The 22,587-nt window shown below is 35.0% G+C and overlaps 1 protein-coding gene across 3 annotated transcripts in view; it reads right to left on the bottom strand.

Moving 5' to 3' along the window:
- Positions 1-1,088: 1,088 nt before the first annotated feature.
- The window catches only part of KIAA1328, a gene marked incomplete at its 5' end in the record, with an annotated part of 378,127 nt that continues 356,628 nt past the window's right edge, over positions 1,089-22,587 (bottom strand). For all 3 annotated transcript variants that reach the window (XM_079718280.1, XM_079718281.1, XM_079718282.1), the window contains one exon: positions 1,089-1,386. In XM_079718280.1, the coding sequence (XP_079574406.1) occupies positions 1,176-1,386 (211 nt within the window). In that variant the 3' untranslated portion in view covers positions 1,089-1,175. The remainder of the gene's footprint in view (positions 1,387-22,587) is intronic.

Here is a 22,587-nt window from a genome sequence, read left to right as displayed (position 1 = left end):
TAATGCATATCTTCCCCTGGCTTCCAATGACTGGAGAGTTTTACACTCACTGGCTCTACCAGGCTCATCATACTGCCCATGAGCTTGGGAGGCCACTAGAGTCCACCGTAAGCTGAGGGACCCATCTCAAGAGCTCTGCCGAACAGGAGAGCAGAGAGAGCACGTGTCGAGTGTGCTTCTTCCACAGGCTTTCTCTGTGAGGCCCAGTGGGAGATAGGGGGAGGCTCTGCATGGGGTGGTGGAGCATTATGAGCAGAGCGCGCGCAAGGCCTGGTCAGTTGGGGCCTGGACTCCACATGGGGAGAGAGGGGAGGCCAGGGGAAGTCCGTCAGCCTGTAGCAGCTGATGGGAAGTTCACCAGGGCGAATAAAACAGACACTTGGGGCAAGGAGACATACTGAGAGAGTGCTCTTATTTATCCTGGGAAATGGCCGACCATAGGACAAGCATTTCAGGCCAGTGCCTCCCTTGGGGCAGTGCTCGCTTGTGTAATCTAATGCTGGTTTCTAAGGGTTGGGAGGGCCTCCCTCTAGCTCATTAAGCCCTTTTGGTTATAGGGTGGGCAGCAGCCAGGCTGATGACTGCTGAGACTGACTCACAGTTGGCCCTCAGTGTTGCTTATGATGGGAGGGGCACCACCAACTCTAACCTCAGAATTAACTGACTGACCTAGAAAGAGGTAGGTGGTAAGAAAACGGGGTGGAGAAGTAAAAGGGTCTATCTTTCTGAAATTGCTTATGTTAAAAAGGGGCTACGTTTAAACTAGAGGGATCTCTCAATGGGAAGGTTTTCCTTGTGTACAAAAGAGAGCCAACCTTTTCCAGCAAAATATTGAGAAGGAAACACTCTTGAATGAGGCTGAGTATGCAAAGGTCTCCGCCATGCAGAAAGTGTCCTATGTTAATGTTCTAATCTCTGCTTGGCATAGAAAAGCTACTGTCCTCCATCCCCGATCCGTCCTTAATGTGTTATCTACTGATTGGTCTGATCAGAAACACCCTGGGTGGTTAGAATGATTTCTGTATTCGACACGTAACAGGATGCTAGTGAGATAGGTCCCTCCCTGTGAAAGGAGAGACACAATTACGTTGCAGTCAAATAATTTAAAATCCCGGATCAGTATATAAAAACACACACTCATTTCTGACGGAAATTTTGCAGCATGTGCTTCAGTGTCAAATGAAAAAGATATCTTCCAGAATTTGATCCTCCTCCAGGTCTTCAGGGGTCCTGCCTGCCCTGGTCTTGTTCCAGGTTGACTTCAGAGGACTGAGTAGGCAAGCACTGTGATGCCATGACCCAGCTTCTCTGGAGCGATGGGGCCACGGTTTGGAAGCAGTCTTGGGACTCAGAGATTGAACCAAATCCAATAGAGATGTCTCATACCTGTTAACACATACAACCCAGACAGAAAATGATCAGATCAGTAAAACATTAAAATCCAAAAAGCCCACAGAGATGGGCTGCCCAGGGCAAGAATCAGATCACAGATCACATCATACGCAGGAGGGCCTTCTAGGGGAACTTTAGGGAAGGTGAACACCAGAGGGGCTCTGCTGTCTGTCTGTCTCTAAGCTCTTCTTTTCTGCTGACTACTAACATTCTTTTCTAACCTGTGAAGACAGACCATGGAGTGGGCAAAGTAATCATGAAAACAATAACAATATTAGTAGCAACGTTTATCGCAGGCTTACTAAAGCATCAGGCACTGTTCTCAATGCTTTACATGTATCTCACTTTCATTTAACCCTCTACATAATCCTATGAGGTAGGTCCTGTAGTACTCTGATCCCCATTATATACACGAAGAAAGCAAGGCTCAGAGAAGTAACTCGTCTAGCAAGAAGACACTACATGACAGGGCCAGGATTTGAACCCAGGTCATTTGCTTCCAGCCCTTGTACACAGGACACTATGCTGCCTCTCAACTTCTTTGCAGCCAGACAGACTTGGCTGAAATCTCTGCTCTACCACGTGCAAGCTCTGTGACTTAGGGAAAGTTATTCAGTCTCTCAGTTCAGTTTGTCATGCGTAAGGGATCAACAGAAATCCTGTTAGGATTAAATTAATGAGTTGGTATAAATTAACATGTGATAAGTACTCAAACGAAATGAACCACCACCAACCACAACAAAGACCGGTTTTCACCCAAAGAAGGTGATGTTGTGTATATGGTGGGATTGGAAGGGAGTCCTCTATGATGAGCTCCTTCAGGAAATCCAAACAATTGATTCCAGCAAGTACTGCTCCCACTTAGACCAACCGAAAGCAGCACTCAACAAAAAGTGTCCGGAATTAGTCAACAGAAGACGCATAATCTTCCATCAGGATAACGCAAGACTGCATGTTTCTTTGAAGACCAGGCAAAAACTGCTACAGCTTGGCTGGGAAGTTCTGATTCATTCGTCGTAATGGAAAATATTTCAATTCCCTGGAAGACTGTAAGAGGCACCTGGAAGAGTTCTATGCTCAAAAAGATAAAAAGTTTTGGGAAGATGGAATTATGAAGTTGCCTGAAAAATGGCAGAAGGTAATGGAACAAAAGGGTAAATACATTGTTCAATAAAGTTCTTGGTGAAAATGAAAAATGTGTCTTTTATCTTTACTTAAAAACCAAAAGCACTTTTTGGCCAACCCAATAAAATGTGATAGGACAAGGGAGCATGTGTGTGAACAGAGGAGATATGCCAGGCATGTATATGTGGGTTCTGGCCCATAGCACAGTGTGTATGCCAAACAGTTGGCTGTCTGCTTGGTATGCACATTCATGCCAGAATCAGTCTGGGGTGGTGCAGGGCCCCAGATTAGTTATGGTGATGGTGGCAGAAGCAGCAGTGGTGGTGGCAGTCGTGGGAGGCTGGCTTGCCTATCTTCCCAGAGCTCATCCCCAAGGCAAAAATATTAGCTCTCTGGCCTGAGCACTGGGATAAGAACTGCTAGTGTTTAGGCAATAAACGTCAATAAATTATTACAAAATTAAAGCATACGCATGGACATTGTAATATAGCATATCAAAGAGATATCAGAAATCTTCAAAGAGTTTAGAATCTCTGGTTTTAAAAACTGCTGCAATATTGCAAAGCAAATATCCACAGGCTGAGAAACAGAAATTAAATATAAAGATTGTTGCATTTGATGGAAAAGAACATTGTTTTTATATGCAGCTTCAAATGAACCAATTAATGAGGGATACAGTTTTAAAATTAATTTTTTCTTTGTAATTTAAGATACAGTAATAGAAAGCATAATAGGCATTTTGAATTACCTACAAACCATTAGGTGACTTTTGGTTTCTCGTATGACCTCTACAAGTTACAGAAAATGCCAGAGAAAACATTAAAATGGCATTGTACAAATTTAAATTTATATCCATACATGAAACTATGTGTATGAAGAGTTAAATCTTTAAAAAAAAATTGTTCCATAAGAACTATCAGTTCTAGATACACTAAAATATACTAATTATATTTGTATAATATACAAAATATACTATTTATATTTTGAAATAATTTATCAGAAATCTATCCAAATGTCACAGATTATAAAATAACCTTAACAGTTCCAGTGTCAGTTGCCTCAGCAGAAAGATCTTTCTCAAAATTAAAAATTACCAAAATTTATGTGTGATCTTTCATTTGCTAAGAGCAACTAATCTGCTTTTAAGTATATCACTTAAAATAAAGTTGCTAAAAGTATAAACTTTGATGATATAATAAATGAATTTGAAAAAACATGAACCAGAAAAATCTTATGATCAACCAAGTTATCACATTAATAAAGTATTATTATTATTATATTATATAAAATTATAACATCAAAAATATTTTTTTGCTATCTGCGGGTTTATATTACTCATGTACCACCTGTTATTTTATAAATTTCTTCTTAAAGGAAAATGCTTTGTAGTTTAGTCCCTTTAAATGCATTTTTCATCCTACTTTTTGAAGAAGGGATTTTCATATTGCACTGGTCTTGTAAGTTATGTAGCTGACCCTGCCCTTAAGTCCCAGGCAAGACCTTGAAATGAAACAATTTCAAGGTCCAGTGCGTAAGCTGCACTGGATGAAAAGCTAAACACGATGCAGGAGCTTTCCCTTCCCACTCTCTTTTTTCACCTTTGGTGATTTCAGTAGACCTCTCCCGATTACCCTCCTCTTCTCTTACCTTTTAAATGATGGAATGTCCCAGGGCTTAATCTTTAGTTCTCACGTTTTAGGTAATTCCATTCATTCTCATGGCTTTTAATAACAGCAATTTGTTAACGACTCCTAAATGTATAGCTCTAACATCAACCTCGCTCTTGAGCTCCAGACTCATACACCGAACTGTTGCCTGATATCTCCACTTGGATGTGTGATAGGCATCTCAAACTATCTAAAACAGAACTATTATTTTTTTTTTTCTCTTAATCCCACTCCTCTCCATCAACGCAGCTGCTCAGGGTTGCCAAAACCCCTGCTGGTATGCTTGATTCCTACCTCTGGGCCTGTGCGTGTGTTGAATCCTCTGCTTAGGATGCTCTTCTCTCAGATCTTATTTGCTTTTCTCTTTCAACAGTTACAAGAGTAGGGTCATTATTTTGTTTATGTTATTATCTCCAGTGCCAAGAATGGTACCTGACCCAAGGTAGGAGCTAAATATTTGTTGAAAAAATGAATGGTTCTATGATTCAAGTTTTAGCACCTTCCTCCATAGGCAGCTTTTTAGATCTTTGGACAGCTAGTCTTTTAAAAAATTACAATATATTTCAAACAGTATGAAAGTATTACTCATCCAATTATTCTTCTTGTTCTCCTTTTATAAAAAAGGATAATATACATATGGATTGTGTAAACTACTTTTTCACTTAATATATTGGGAATATTTTTTCCATATCAATTTTTTATAACATTATTTTTAATGATTTCAGATTACTTTGTCTCCTGGAAGCACTCTTAATTTAGTTAACCAATCCACTATTGAAGAGCACTTAGGTTAGGTCTAAGGTCTTTTGAGACTAAATCAGCTATGTCTCTCATTCCTTTTTTCAATCAGTCAATGCCCAAAAGGTATTCTCTACCCCAATTCATCATAAATTCGCGAAGTACTGCTACCCCTATTACGTTCTATAGTTTTACTCTCTTTATTCCCCAACCCGTCCCATCTCCTATTTTAACTGAAACTTGGCTCTTTCCTGAGGTCAATGTTTCCCTTACATCCTTCTCAGTGAGAATTGTTAATACTCAATATACCCTATATATTTCAGGGCCAAGAGGTAGTATTTGGATCCTCACTACTTCCATTTTTGCTTTTTGATCCTTATTTTCCCTGTCTCTCATTAAACTCCCAGTGCTCTGAGGATTCTGTCACCTGCTCTACCACCTTCAACCTCTCTTCATCTGTAACATCTATTTACCCATTCACTCTCAATCACTGATGATAACACTCGATTCAGTCTTCTCCTTCAACTGTTACCACCATCCCTGCTAATGTCAACATTACATGAATGACACTCAACCAACACTCTGACTTAGTTCTTTGACCTCTCAGGTCAAATACTTTCTCAGTAAGGCTTTCTTTTTATATCCAGGAACTTGTGACCAATTAAACAGCATCTCTTCTGAATTCAGTGATTCAAACATCCTACTACTTCCTGATGACCACATCTTACCCTCAAGCTTGTTTTTTCAACTATTCCCACTATCTCTGCCCATTGGTCTCAACAAACCATTAATTCAAACAATCATTGCTCTAAGAACTGTGAGTGAAGTGGTGAACAATATAGCTCAAAGCTCTGTCCTGTGGAACCATTAATAGCTTACCTTCTTCCCAACCCTTTACTTCTTATTGAACTTGAATTTCATGGTCCAGCATTCCAAACACTCGTTTAACAAAGTTCTTAAAAACATGTCCCCTGTATATTTGTCCCCTCCCCTAAATCTGGCGAAATCATAATACTGCATGAATCCAAATGCCTGCCTTTCTGGTGAATTATAGTTGGGAAACTTAGTGTAAATAAAACAAAATCAAAGAAACAAAGAGCAGATCCAGTATAGATTCCTAGTCACTAACCTTAAATGGGTGCTAAATATTTTCTTTTTTTCTCTTTCTTTTTTTTTTTTTTTGTGGTACGGGCCTCTCACTGTTGTGGCCTCTCCTGTTGTAGCCGCTCCGTGGCATGTGAGATCTTCCCAGACTGGGGCACGAACCCGTGTCCCCTGGATCGGCAGGTAAACTCTCAACCACTGCACCACCAGGGAAGCCCGCTAATACAGAGCTACTGTATTTCTCTAATCAGCTGTTCTGCTCTCTTCATTTCCCCTTCTCTCAATTTATGCTAAACAGATGGCCTTGCTTCTCACATCAGAGAAAGGAGGTCATTAACGAGAAATTGTCGTCACTTTGTCACAAGTCTTTCAGCACCTATCATTTCCTCCTTTTACACTGAAGGAAGTGATCCTTCTCTTAGACAAGGCTAATCACTCCATCTGTGCTTCTTAGGAACCTTTTAGTATTGACTATCCACTCTAGAACCTTCAATCTTTTCCTGTTTACTAGATAACTAAGAGCACGTAAGACATTCTTTCATTTCCATAACCACACCATTTCTCAATTTTTTCCAACCTGGCTTTCATCTTCTATACTAAAATTGAACTCACCAAATTTCACCAGTGACTTCCATGCTGCTAAATCCAATGGACATTTTGTAGTCTTTGTTTTACATAATGTCTTGCCAGCATTCAATGTGGCTGATTGCTTCTTTATAAACTTTAAACTGTTGTATTGAGGTAAAATATGCATACAGAAAAGTACACTTATTTAAAGCATTCAGCTCAGTGGTTTTTAGTTTAACAAAGTTGTGCAACTATCATAATTTAATTTGAGAACATTTCATTCCAACCCACCCCCCCGAGAAACTACCCATTAGCAGTCACTCCCTATTACATTCCTTTTTTTGCCAAATAATATGCCACAGTGTGAATGTACCACATTTTATTTATCTTTCATCACATGACAGACACTGGATTGTTTCTATCTTTTAGCTATTGTGAACAGTGCTGCTGTGAACAGTCATGTATGTGTTTTTAGTAAACATATGTTTTCATTTCTCTTGGGTCGATACCTAAGGGTGGGATTGCAAATTCTATGTTTAATCTTTTAAGGAACTGCCAGACTGTTCTCTAAAGTGGATGTGTCACTTCATGTCAGTATTTGTAGGTCTTTTTTCTGGGACTATTAAGCTTCTTCAGAGAAGAATCTTTCAGTATTCTGGGAGGGAGATGTGGTCTACTTCTGGGACAGGGAAGGAGGTCGACTTTTTCCATTTGTATACTTTGAATTCATCCCATTTTCAGCTCTCATCTAATCTTCCAAAGTACATGACATTCCTGTGTCTTCTCTTCTTTGTTGAATTTCTCCAGAGAATTCATCTCCAGTCTTTTGTCTGGGACTAATATTCCATATATGGCACTGTGGCAGGAGTACTGGGTTTTTTGATTCTTGCTTCAAATGTCCACCTCATACTATTTTTAGTTCTACCTCATATCACCACTCTTTATTGTTCATGTTGCTTCCAATTCCCAAGCTTTTACAAAGTTCTGTGACATCAATCTCTTTTCATTTGAATATCATTCTCAGTGCTTTCTATGTGGTAGCTTCCTCTGTCCTGTCTAGTAAGTTACTAATCCTCCATTCATTTTCCATTTTCCAAAAATGTATATAAATCTCAGGTATATTGATGACTCTTCTCCCATTTATTCTTGTGGATTTACACCTTTAAAAACATTAATTTACTCTCACCTTACTGGTGTCTCAGGAAATAGAAAAGATAAGTACAAGTTCTCAATTAATCATCTTAGCTAGGAAATATATTTGCAGAAAGGTTCCATAAATTTCTAGGTTTATTATTAGAAATATCTGAGTTTTTTCATTTCTGTTATAAATGAGTTTCCCCCTCCCCACTTTATCTTTCAAATAGCTAATGTTGGTATCAAGATTTATAGTAATTGAGTTTTTTGGGGTTTTTTTTGGGGGGCCACAACACACGGTATGTGGGATTTTAGCTCCCACGTCCTCTGCACTGGAAAAGTGGAGTCTTAACCACTGGACCGCCAAGGAAGTCCCTATAGTGATTGAGTTTTGTACATTATTGAACTCTCAATTCTTTATTTTTTCAATTGATTTTTATGGGTTTTATGGGTGAACAATTACAAACCTTATAATCATAAGGTTTATGTGTTCTCCCATATTTGTATTATTTTTTCTTATATTATTGTATTGGCTAGAACTTCCAGGGCAATACAAGTTTTACAGCCACCTTTGTATAATTCTGATCTAAACAGAAATTATTCTATTTTATCACTCTTAAGTATTTCTCATCTAGATATTCTTTATTATATTAAGAAGTGTTTTCTCTTTTGGCTTACTAAAAGCAGGAATGAAAAATTAATTTTACCAAGTAACTTTTAAATATATACTGAGACGATAATACACTTTTTCTTCTTTGGCATATTGTTAAGAAATATTCTATTTTTGGCTTCCAAAATAGTAGCCATATTTTAATTATTAGAATACATTCTTCCTGGTTATATAGTATTATTCTTTATATTTACTCAGATTTTTATGATTATTTTAGGGTTTAAAACATCTATATTTATAGGAAATATTTGTTCATAATCCTTCTTATGGTTCTTTATATCCCTATATATTAGTCTTACCTCAGTGGGAGAAAAGGAATAGTACCAATTTAAGACAAAATGAACTTATAAAGAAGGTAGAAGGATAACCAATTACCACACTGGACTAGGAGACCTAAAATAGGTCTTCTCAGGAATCTTAAAACAGTTCCTCTCAAAAGTTTCCTACTTTTTAATTGCTAAAGCAAACCTAGGCTGGCATTCAGGTTTCTGAAAAATAGAAGATATTGCATATTTTATAAGTGCTTCCCAATCATCTGTCAAACATCAGCAAAAAGGTTAGTTAAGAAAAAAGTGTGGTCTTGAACCTGCCTATGAGGCTGCAGACCTCATAGAAGAACTACTCACATAGATGGAGAGAAAGTCAGATATGTGCAGACACAGAATTGAGGGTAGTACTCAGAAACTTACCTTTCTATCTCTTGTTCTCCATTCAACAGAGGTGCTGTCACAAAAGGACTCTACTAATCCTAATTCAATATATTTCGTCTTGAAGTGCATATAAGCCAGAGAGTGAATACTATGCAAAGTCAGTGCACCTTGGAGGGAGGCTAAAGAATTTACCAGAAAGTCGATGGGTATACAGGAGATCCTCTAATCAAGAACAATTTTAATATAACATATTAAAAGGCACAAATAACAGAGTAAAATCTTTTAGTCATGTTATTACATTTATATTTTCATATAATATTTACATTTTATCTAAGACTCCGTTTCTTACAGGGAAGAAGAAGGAACTAAAGTAGCCACAATAATTTTGAAGAAAAAAACAAAGCCGGAGGGCACATACAACATGATTTTAAGACTTACTGTAAAGCTACATTAATGAAGACAATGTGGTATTAGTGAAGAATGGATAGACAGATCAATAGAAAAACAGACAGAGTCCAGAAATATACCAACACAAATATGATCAACTGAGGTTTTTACAGATGTACAAAGTAAATTCAGTGGAGAAAGGATAACCTTTTCAACAAATAGTGTTAGTGTCTAGTTTCAACAACTAGACATCATATGCAAAAACAAACTTTAGCATAAGCCTCATAATTTATACAAAAATTAACTGTACATTCACCAAGATAGAACACATTCTGGGCCATAAAACACACCTTAACAAACTGAAAAAAATAGAAATTATATAAATCATACAATGTCTGCTATTAGACCACAATGGAATTAAATTACAAATCAATAACAGAAAGATAACTGGAAAATCCAAAAATATATGGAGAATAAACAGCACACTTCTAAATAACAAATGGGTCAAAGATGAAATCTTAAAATAAACTTAAATATATTTTGAATTAAATAGAAATGAAAACATAACTTATCACAGTTTATGGGATGCAGTGAAAGCAGTACTTAGAGGGAAATTTATAGCATTGAATGCATACATTAGAAAAAAAGAAAACTAAAATCAATCATCTAAGTGTCCACTTTAGGAAACCAGAAAAAGAAGAGCAAATTAAATCCAAAAAGAGGGGATGTATGTATATGTACATCGGATTCACTTTGCTGTACAGCAGAAACTAACACAACATTGTAAAGCATCCGTACTCCAATAAAAATTAACAAAAAACCCTAAAGTAAGCAGAAGAGAAGAAATAATAGGAAGTAGAGCAGAAATCAGTGGAACTGAAAACAGGAAATCAACAGAGAAAAATCAATGAAACCAAAAGCTAGTTTTTTGAAAAGATCAATAAAATCGATAAGTCTTTAGCCAGGTTAATTAAAAGCAAAACAAAGCAAAACAGATGGCACAAATAACTAACATTAGAAATGAAAGTATATCACTACAGATCCTATGGACATTAAAAGGATAATCAAAGAATACTATGAATAACTCTATGCTCATAAATGTAATAACCTAGATGAAAAGGAACAATTCCTTAAGACACAATTTGCCAAATCTCACACAAGGAGAAATAGACAATCTGAATAGGCCTTTATCTATTAAATAAATTGAATCAATAAATAATAACCTTCCAAAATAGAAAGCACAAGGCCCACATTTGTTCACTGGTGAACTCTAGCAAACATTTAAGGAAGAAATTATAAGAATTCTCTACAACCTTTTTCAGAGGACAGAAGAGAGGGAATTCTTCCTAACACATTCTATGAGGCCAGATTACTGTAATACCAAAACCAGACAAAGAGATTACAAGAAAAAAAACTACAGACCAATATCTTTTATGAGCACAGATGGAAAAATTCTCAACCAAGTGGGATTTATCTCAGTAATGCAAGGCTGATTCAACATTTAAAAAATCCATTAATGTAATCCATCACATCAACAGGTTAAAAAAACCCCACATTATCATATCAATAAATGTAGGAAAAGTATTTGACAAATCCAACATGCATTCATGGTAAAAGCTCCCAGTAAATTAGGAATACAGGGAACTTCCTCAACTTGATATGAACATCTACAAAAAACGTACAGGTAACATCATACTTAATGCTGAGAAACTTGTAGCTTTCCCACTAAGTTCAGATACAAGGCAAGAATATCCTTTCACCACTCCTTTCCAACATTATACTGGAAATGCTAGCTAATGATTAAGATCAGAAAAGGAAATAAAAGGTATACAGATTGGAAAGGAAGAAATAAAACTGTCTTTGTTCACAGATGACGTGACTTTCTATGTAGAGATCCAAAAGAATCAACAAAACCCTCCTGGAACTAATAAGCAATTACAACCAATGTTGCAGTATACAAGGTTGACAAACAAAAGTCAACTGCTTTCCTATATAGTAGAAATTAACAGATAGAATTTGAAATAAAATTAGCACCCCCCCTCAATGAAATGCTTAGGTATAAATCTAACAAAATATGTATAAGATTTATATGAGGAAAACTACAAAACTCTGATGAACAAAACCAAAGAAGAACTAAATAAATGAAGAGGTATTCCACATTCATGGATAGGAAGACAATATTGTTAAGAAATCAGTTCTTCACAAGTTGACCTACATATTCAACATAATCAATCCCAATCAAAATCCCAGCATGTTATTTTGTGGATATTGACAAGCTGATTCTAAAGTTAATGTGGAGAGGCAAAAGATCCAGAATAGACAACACAAAAATGAAGGAGGAGAAAAAAGTTGAGGAGTGACTTTACCTGACTTCAAAACTTAATATAAAGCTACAGTAATCAAGACAGTGTGGTACTGGCAAAAAAAAAAAAAAATAGACAAATAGATCAACGAAACAGAATAGAGAACCCACGTAAGTATTGATATAATCAATTGATCTCTGAAAAAGGAGCAAAGGCAATGGAGCAAAGATAACCTTTTCAACAAATGCTCAAAGATGGCCTGGAACAACTAGATATCCATATGCAAAAAGATGAATCTGGACACAGACCCTACACCTTCCACAACAATTAACTCAAAATGTAAATTGCAAAACTATAAAACTCCTAGAAGATAAATAGGAGGAAACCTAGAAGACCTTGGGTATAATGATTACTCCATAAATACCACACCAAAGGCACTACCCATGAAAGAAATAATTGATAAAATGGACTTCATTAAAATTAAAAACTTCTGCTCTGCAAAAGACAATCTCAAGAGAATGAGAAAACAAGCCATGGACAGGGAGAAAATATTTGCAAAACCCACATCTGATAAAATACTATTAACCAAAACATACAAAGAACACTTACAACTCAACAATAAGAAAACAAATGACCTGATTAAAAAATGGACCAAAGATCTTAACAGACACCTTTCCGAAGAAGATACACAGATGGCAAATAAGCATATGAAAAGATGCCCACATCTATGTCATCAGGGAAATGCAAATTAAAACAACAATGAGATACTACTACACACCTTTTTCTGTAAAGGACCAAATAGTAAATATTTTAGGCTTTGTTGCCAAGAAGCAAAATCCATGAGAAGGTTTTCTTATATAACAAGGGAGAAAACAAATTCCACAAAGTTTATATTGGCAAAATTAAAGATAGAATAATTGAGTTTACTTTAAAATTTTTTCATTCAGGTCCACTAATGAGAAGACTAGAATTCTTATTTTTTGGAGGGGGAGGGGAAATAATTTCACTTAATTAGGGTTCAAAGTTAATGTTCCCTATCATCCAACTTGAAAATGTTCATTAGTTAATGCTGATCTGTAATGAGATTTTTAACATTTTAATATACATATAAATATATATGAAATATATTAAATATATGTGATATATTTTATTACACGTTATATAATAAATATATAAAACATCAAATATAATGTTAATATTATATTTAATTATATAAGTATAATATAATTATAACATAATTATACTATAGTTATATATAATTAAAATATATAATACATGTAAAATGCATAATATAAAAATATAATGTATATAATATATAACATTATAATATATAATTATTATAATTATATATAATTATAACAAAATTTATAATTATAATAAAATTTATTAAATTGTATATAGTTATAATTTATAATTGTATATAAAGTATAATATATAAAACATATAAAATATAATATATAAAATATAATACATAACATATAATAATATGATATATAATAATATATAACATTATTATATATTATATATTATACATTATATATATTATAATACATTATAACATTAAAAATTACATATAATATATTATATATATTATATATAATATACTACAATACATATATTATTAATATGATGCATATAATATATTATATACATTATATTTACTATATTATAATATATAATATATATTATGTTATATATACCTTATATAATACATTGTATATAATATATTACAGTATATATTAATATAATGTGTATAATACATAGTATTAATGTTAATATATGTTATATAGTATATATAAATAATATATTTATATGAAATAACATAATTATTATATATTTATAATATTTATAGTAATATATTTATATATAATTATATATAAAATATATTTATAATATTAATGTTATATATGATATATATTATTATATTATATTAATATATATTAAAATGTATAATATATATTAGTATATTAATATATATTATGTGTTATATTATATAATACATAAACTTGAAAATATATAATATATCATATATTATTATTATTAATAATATATAATACAATACACCATATATCATTAATTATATAATTACAACCATATTATTAATTATATAATAATTAATAATTATCAGCAATATATTAATATATTATACAATTTAAATACTAATATTTAATATAATATATAAATTATATTTATATATGTTATATTTAATATATAATATATATTTAAAATATATTTTATATATTTTAAATATATTTCATATGTGAAAATGCAGACAGGTATTGTCAAATAGTGATATTAATCCACAAGCATATGATTTTAATTTAATATATATAGCATTCTACTAGATTCTTCTCTTATTATTTGCCTTTTAGCATGTCATTACATTCAAGACTAATCACTCCAATTGATGGTTAGGCAGAATGGCACAGTTAAATGAATTTTGCAATGTAGAAATATCCTTTCTCTGCATTTGCATCCAAGTCAGAAAAACGTTCCTAGAAGTGTAGGTTGAGCTCAGAAATCATATCCATGACAGATTTTTATGAGAATTAAGGTCTCACTTCTTTTAGGTTTTGACAGCATGAGAAGCCATAATTCAAAAAGAGTCATGTACCACAATGTTCATTGCAGCTCTATTTACAATAGCCAGGACATGGAAGCAACCTAAGTGTCCATCAACAGATGAATGGATAAAGAAGATGTGGCACATATATACAATGGTATATTACTCAGCCATAAAAAAAACAAAATTGAGTTATTTGTAGTGAGGTGGATGGACCTAGAGTCTGTCATACAGAGTGAAGTAAGTCAGAAAGAGAAAAACAAATACCGTATGCTAACACATATATATGGAATCTAAAAAAAAAAAAAAAAGGTTCTGAAGAACATAGGTGAAGGACAGGAATAAAGACGCAGATGCAGAGAATCGACTTGAGGACACTGGGAGGGGGGAGGGTAAGCTGGGATGAAGTGAGAGAGTGGCATGGACATATATACACTACCAAATGTAAAATAGATAGCTAGTGGGAAGCAGCCACATGGCACAGGGAGATCAGCTCGGTGCTTTGTGACCACCTAGAGGGGTGGGATAGGGAGGGTGGGAGGGAGATGCAAGAGGGAGGGGATATGGGGATATATGTATAAGTATAACTGATTCACTTTGTCATATAGCAGAAACTAACACAACATTGTAAAGCAATTATACTCTAATAAAGATGTTAAAAAAAAACTGTGTAAAAACAACAACAAAAACAACAACTTGATATTACTTGTGATTCACACAAGGTTAGTTAACTGAAATGACCATCACAGTACAAATTTGTATATAAGCATCTGTTTTGCCTTTAAGTTTAGTTTGAATTCATTAAGAAACATTGTCAAACCTGCAGCAAAAACTAATTTTCAAAGTGAATCTCAATAATAGAACTCAAAGGGGATTTTTCTCATTCAGAAAAATTTCAATTTCAGTCCTCAAAAAAATCACAAAACTAAAAAAAAATCACAAAAATCTTTACCACTTCCAAGCCACTGAACTATTGTGTGGCAAGTCAGGATATTCATCCTTTGTATCAAAAACTCATGGAACTGGGGCTTCCCTGGTGGCGCAGTGGTTGAGAGTCCACCTGCCGATGCAGGGGACACGGGTTCGTGCCCCGGTCCAGGAAGATCCCACATGCCGTGGAGCGGCTGGGACCATGAGCCATGACCACTGAGCCTGCGCGTCCGGAACCTGTGCTCCACAACGGGAGAGGCCACAACAGTGAGAGGCCCGCGTACCGCAAAAAAAAAAAAACAACAAAAAACAAAAAAACTCATGGAACTGATGATGGTTAAGACCATGAGGACAAATGAAGTTTGCCATTGACACTACTGATTCAATAACTTGTAATAAATTAAAGTATGTTCCTCAAAGTAGCTGCTGATGAATAAAGTGATGAATAACAATAAGCTTTAAATACCTTACATTTTTCACAAGCTTTATAAATTGGGTTAATTAAACCTTTGTCTGCTCCATACATAATTTTGCCACCATCAGTTGTAATACTAGAGGATTCCACTTAAGGTAGTACTGAAAATATATTTTCTCAACTTCCTTGAAAATATTCTTGCCTGTAATTTTTCCACATAGACTATTCACAGAAGGTAATTCTTCAGTCACTGGTACAAACTTGGCACTTGGCACTGACTCCAACAGAACCCAATCTGTAATATGAGTCAACTCATTAAGAGTCAAGGAAAACCACCTGAAATCATTTGCCTTGTTTTTAAATTGACTATTGATGCTCATCCTAATGTTAGCTCTTTAAGCAATTTTAGACACTACAGATATCTAGAGCTCTCTCTTTTAGTAGCTCTCTCCTGTTCACTCCTCTGCCCTGCAAACACTAGCCATCTTGGTATCCTCAGACCCCCAGCTCTGCCTCCTCAAGTCAGTGAACTTGCTGGGCTCCATGGAGGTTCCTGATTTGTGGTCTAGAAATGTGATTGTACAGCTAACCTCATTTATTTCTCCTCTTTCATGGATAACTCTCCTTGACATACAATATTTGAAAACAGTTGTTTCATGTATTTTGTCTGTTTGTTTTCTTGTTCAGGTGGGGGAATAAATCCAATCCCTGTTACTCTATCTTGGCTGGAAAAGGAAGCACCTTGATAGGACCTAGACTTGAATTTTAAGAGCAAGCTTTAAGAATATGCTCTAAGTCACATCATAGACAAAAGTAAACTCAAAATGGATTAAAGACTTAATGTTAACACCTGAAACCATAAAACTCCTAGAAGAAAACATAAGCAGTACAATTTTTGACATCATGCTTAGAAATTTTTATTTTAGATATGTCTCCTCAGGCAAGGGAAATAAAAACAGTTAAACATTTCTTTGATTTTTTGATTGATTAATATAAATCAATGAATTAAAATCGCTTGTATATTAATTTAAAAAATAAAATCACTTGCAAGATTAGAAAAAGCAAATATAAACAAATGGGACTACATCAAAATAAGAAGCTTTTGTGCAACGAAGGAAACCACCAACAAAAGGAAAAGGCAGCCTCCTTAGTGGGAGAAGATATTGCAAACAATATATCCAATAAGGATTTAATATCCAAAATACACAAAGAACTCATGTAACTCACCTAATTTATGACAAAGGAGGCAAGAACATACAGCGGAGAAAAGACAGCCTCTTCAATAAGTGGTGCTGGGAAAACCAGACAGCTACATGTAAAAGAATGGAATTAGAATACTCCCTAACACCATACACAAAAATAAACTCAAAATGGATTAAAGATCTAAAGGTAAGACCAGATACTATAAAACTCTTACGGGAAAACATAGGAAAAACACTCTTTGACATAAACCACAGCAAGATCTTTTTTGACCCACCTCCTAGAGTAATGAAAATAAAAACAAAAATAAACAAATGGGACCTAATTAAACTTAAAAGCTTTTGCACAGCAAAGGAAACCATAAACAAGACCAAAAGACAACCCTCAGAATGGGAGAAAATATTTACAAATGAAGCAATTAGGATTAATCTCCAAAATATACAAGCAGCTCATGCAGCTCAATATCAAAAAAACAAAAAACACAATCCAAAAATGGGCAGAAGATCTAAATAGACATTTCTCCAAAGAAGATATACAGATTGCCAACAAACACATGAAAGGATGCTCAACATCACTAATCATTAGAGAAATGCAAATCAAAACTACAATGAGGTATCACCTCATGCCAGTCAGAATGGCCATCATCAAAAAATCTACAAACAATAAATGCTGGAGAGGGTGTGGAGAAAAGGGAACACTCTTGCACTGCTGGTGGGAATGTAAATTGATACAGCCACTATGGAGAACAGTATGGAGGTTCCTTAAAAAACTAAAAATAGAACTACCATATGACCCAGCAATCCTACTACTGGGCATATACCCAGAGAAAACCATAATTCAAAAGGACACATGTATCCCAATGTTCACTGCAGCACTATTTACAATAGCCAGGACATGGAAACAACCTACATGTCCAACAACAGATGAATGGATAAAGACAATGTGGTACATATATACAATGGACTATTACTCAGTCATAAAAAGGAACAAAATTGGGTCATTTGTAGAGATGTGGATGGACCCAGAGTCTGTCATACACAGTGAAGTAAGCCAGAAAGAGAAAAACAAATATCATATATTAACGCATATATGTGGAATCTAGAAAAATGGTACAGATGAACTGGTTTGCAGGGCAGGAATAGAGACACAGGCATAGAGAATGGACATGTGGACACAGGGGGGAAGGAGAGGGTGGGATGAATTGGGAAATTAGGATTGACATATATACACTACCATGTGTAAAATAGACAGCTAGCAGGAACATGCTATACAGCACAGGAAGCTCAGCTCGGTGCTGTGATGACCTAGATGGGTGGGATGGGGGTGGGTGGGAGGGAGGTCCAAGAGGGAGGGGATATAGGTATACATATAGCTGATTCACTTCATTTTACAGCAGAAACTAACACAACATTGTAAAGCAATTATACTCCAATAAAAAAAAAAAAAGGAAAAGGCAGCCTCCTTAATGGGAGAAGATATCTGCAAACAATATATGCAATAAGGATTTAATATCCAAAATATACAAAGAACTCATATAACTCAACATTTAAAAAAACAAACAACCCAATTAAAAATGGGCAGAGGATATGAATAGTCATTTTTCCCAAGAAGACAAGCGGATGGTCAACAGACAGGTGAAAATATGCTCAACATCACTAATCATCAGAGAAATGCAAATCAAAACCTCAATGAGATACCACCTCACACCTGTCAGAACGACTATTACCAAAAAGACACAAATAATAACTGTTGGCAAGGATGTGTAGAATGCTGTTGATGGGATTGTAAATTGGTGCAGCCACTATGGAAAACAGTATGAAGGCCCCTCAAATCATATGATCCAACAATTCCACTCCTGGGTATTTACCCAAAGAAAACAAAAATACTAATTTGAGAAGATATATGCACCCTAGTGTTCACTGCAGCATTATTTACAATAGCCAAGACGTGGAAGTGACCTAAGTGTCCACTGATAGATAAATGCATAAAGAAGATGTGGTATACATATATAATGGAATATTACTTAGCCATTAAAAAAATAATAAATTTGCCTCTAGCGACAACATGGATGATCCTAGAGGGTATCATGCTAAGTGAAATAAGTCAGACAGAGCAAGACAAATACTGTATGATCTCACTTACATTTGGAAACCAAAAACAAAGCAAAATGAAAACAGACTCAGAGATACAGAGCACAAATGGGTGGGTGCCTGATGGGAGCAAGGTGGGAGGATGGATGAAATAGGTAAAGGGGATTAAGACGTACAAACCTTCAGTTATAAAATAAGCCACGGGGATGTAACATACAGCATAAGGGATATGGTCAATAATATTGTAATAACTTTGTATGGGGACAAATGGTTATTAGACTCACCATGGTGATCATTTCATAATGCCAAATCACTATGTCCTACCTGAACCTAACATGATATTATACATCAACTATATTTCAATTAAAAAAATAATATGCTTTAAGAGGGTATCCTGCTTCCTTATGGTATTTAGGTTTTGCTACTGGAGGTATTTAACCTTGCCTGCAAATGTTAATTATTTTGCTTAAAATAATTACTATTTTACTATTTACTATAATTTTACTATTTCCAAAAGTAACACTTTTGGAAATATACTTAGCATTTGCATTCTAGAGGTGCCAGAACATAATGCATTTATTTCCCAAAATACCCAGATTAAAGTTAGAAGAAAAAAGCTGCATGAATTCATGTAATGGCAATCCACACTTCTAGTTTCTCAGGGACTGAAAGGACAAGTAAGACATTCACAGGGTGAAACAGATCTCAGAGGCAAACAATCACGTTTTCAAAAATGTATATCAATGTGATCCAAATCAACATCAAGAATTAACTAACAAGAAGAATCAGGTTAAGATCTCAGGAAGGAATAGAGAAAACACAGACAGAATAGTATATTGGAACAAATTCTTTATTTCTTCTTCCATCAAAGAGATTAGACAGCTTTCAGGAATCCCTTCGAAAGATAAGATTTCTAAGAAAAAGTAATTTTAGTTTGAGGGCTCCAATAAAGCCATTGGCATTACAGAAATTTTCAGTTTTTTTTTAAAGTTGTCACTAAACATAAAAGTAAAATTAAAACTTTTGCTCCCCTACCTCCTTCCCCCAATTTCTCCACCTCCTAGTCAATGACTTTGCTGTGTACTTCATTGAAAAAATATAACCACAGGGAACTAAGGAAACTAAATTACTCTACTGATCATCCAATTACCAACTTCCTTGCATCTGCATCTGTCTTGTTTCTTCCCTCCCTTAAAATGGAAGAAGTGGACCATCTCCTAACAAAAGCTGACCCTTCCTTATCTGCTCTGAATCCCATCCCCTGTCACCTTCTTGGGGATCATCATCATTGGATCATCTCTTCTCTCTTCTTCAGTATCAGTTTTTCTCTCTCTACTAAATCATTGCCATCAGCATTATCTGGTACCTTCCAAAATTAAAAAACATCCTTAAAGTCCTTCTTGTTTTAGAAAAATCATAGCTTATAAATGAAGAGGGAATAACAATAGAAAAATCGTCATTTTGCATCCCCTAATCTAGTTAGCAGTCATCAATGGCTGCTAAATTCCTAAGTGAAAGGTCAGTAGTGACCTTTATAATAGATGGATCAGGATGACATCATCTAAGCACACTGATACATCTTAAAATCATGAAAATAGGACAACCAGTAATTATTTTCTTCCTAATATATTACAACAGGAAGTACACAGCATCACCTATGAAGTATTCTTACTATAGAACAATTAGACTTTAAACTAATCAAACCTCTCGATCTACTTTGTCCATTTGCATGAAATGCAAAGTACAGAGGAAGAGGCTAAATGTTATAAGGATATAATTATCTAAGTCCCAGAATATGTGAAATTCTACAAAACAAATGACTCAACTACTTCAACAAATAAATGTCATTACAAAAGAAGGGAAAACTGTTATAGATCAAAAGAGATTTAAGAGATCCATCAGCCAAAAGCAGTATGTAGACTTTAATTGAATAGTGATTTAAAAAATCAATGATAGATATGTATGTTTGAAACAAATGAGGAAAAACTGAATATGGACAGAGTACTAGATGATATTAAAGAACTTTTATTTTGTTGGGGGTGTGTTAGTGGTATTGTGGTTATGTTTTAAAAAATCATTATCTGTTAGAAATACATATTGAGGTATTTATTGGTAAAATGATATGATGCCTCGGATTAGGAGGGAATAGTGAACACTGAAGGTTGCTGAAACTCAGTAAAGCATATGGGTCCATTATATTCTCTCTATTTTTGTGTGCATTTGAAAACTTCCATAGTACAAAATTAAAAAGAAATCCTCCCTTAACTCATATTCCCTTCTGCTTCTTTCTATAACAAGCCTTTTGAAACAGTAGCACACACTGTCACTTCTTCCTCACCTCTCATTTGGTCAGCAATCACTTCAACTTGGCTTTCTCCTGACCACTTTCTTGAAACCATTCTTCCCAAGGTCACCGAAAAACCTCCATTTTGGCAAATCCAGTGGACATTTCGATTATAATATTTTGACCTCTTAGACTCATTCTACAGAATTGACCATATCCTCCTCCTTGAAATACTTTTCTCTCTGTTCTTGGTTTCCACGACATTACAAACTCCTGAATTTCTTCTGGCCTTTTGGGCCACTTCTCAAAATAATTTGCTAGCTCTTTTTCTTCCATCCAACTTAAAAATACTGACATTCCTCAGGGCTTAAATCAGAGGCCTCTTTTCTGCTTTTCTCCTTTTACTCTTCCTTTTGAGCCGACCTCAGTATTACATAACATCTCCGTGCCAATTCTCGAATTTATTATCTTTAGTCCAAGATCCAAAATCCAATCATTTACATGATTTCTCCACTGGACATCTAGAAGCATCTCGAACATAACTTTCCCTAAACCAAAGTCTTCATCTTTGCATCATATCTACCTTCTCCTCATGGCTAAATTTGCTTCCTCCTCTCCCAGTTTTCTCATTTCAACAAAAGCTCTTTCATCCGCTCCACTACTAAAGCCAAAACCTAAGAATCATCCTTGACACCTCCCTCTCTTTACTGCCCTCTCCCCTGTAAGGTCCTGTTGGTTCTGCTTCCTAAATATATTATGGCTTGACTGTTCTTATTCCATTTCAACCTTTGGGTCCCAGTTCCTATCATCTCTCATCTGTATTACTGCAACAGCCTCAATGGTTTCCCATTTTACTCCTGTTCTCTTCCATAGAGCAACCAGAGTTAACTTTTACAAAGTCAAAATGGATCCTGTCAATCCCGTTCAGGGACAGCCCCTTGCACTTAAGTATAAAACAGCTAACAAGGGCAGTGTGATGGGTAAGTTATGTGTCAACTTGGCTAGGATGTGGTACTCAGTTGTTTGGTCAAACAGCAGTCCAGAAAATATTTTTTAGATATAATTAACATTTACCAGTTGACTTTAAAGCAAATTATCCTCTATAATGTGTGCGTGTTCTTAAGGGTAGCCTTAAGAGCAAGGATTGAGGTTTCCTAATGGAGAAGGAATTCTGTTTTCAGACTGCAGCATAGATATTCTGCAGGAGAAGGAATTGTCTTAAGACTGCAACATAGATATTCTGCCTGAATTTCCAGCCTGCTGACCTGCCTTATGGAGTTCAGTGTCAAGGCTGCAAACATCAATTCTTACTGAATTTCCTCACAACTCATGAATTCCTTACAATAACACTCTCTATATCTCTCTCTC

This window comes from Hyperoodon ampullatus (assembly GCF_949752795.1).
Source record: "Hyperoodon ampullatus genome assembly, chromosome: 13".
Lineage (NCBI taxonomy): Eukaryota > Metazoa > Chordata > Mammalia > Artiodactyla > Ziphiidae > Hyperoodon > Hyperoodon ampullatus.
This window is presented reverse-complemented; position numbering and strand designations above follow the sequence as displayed.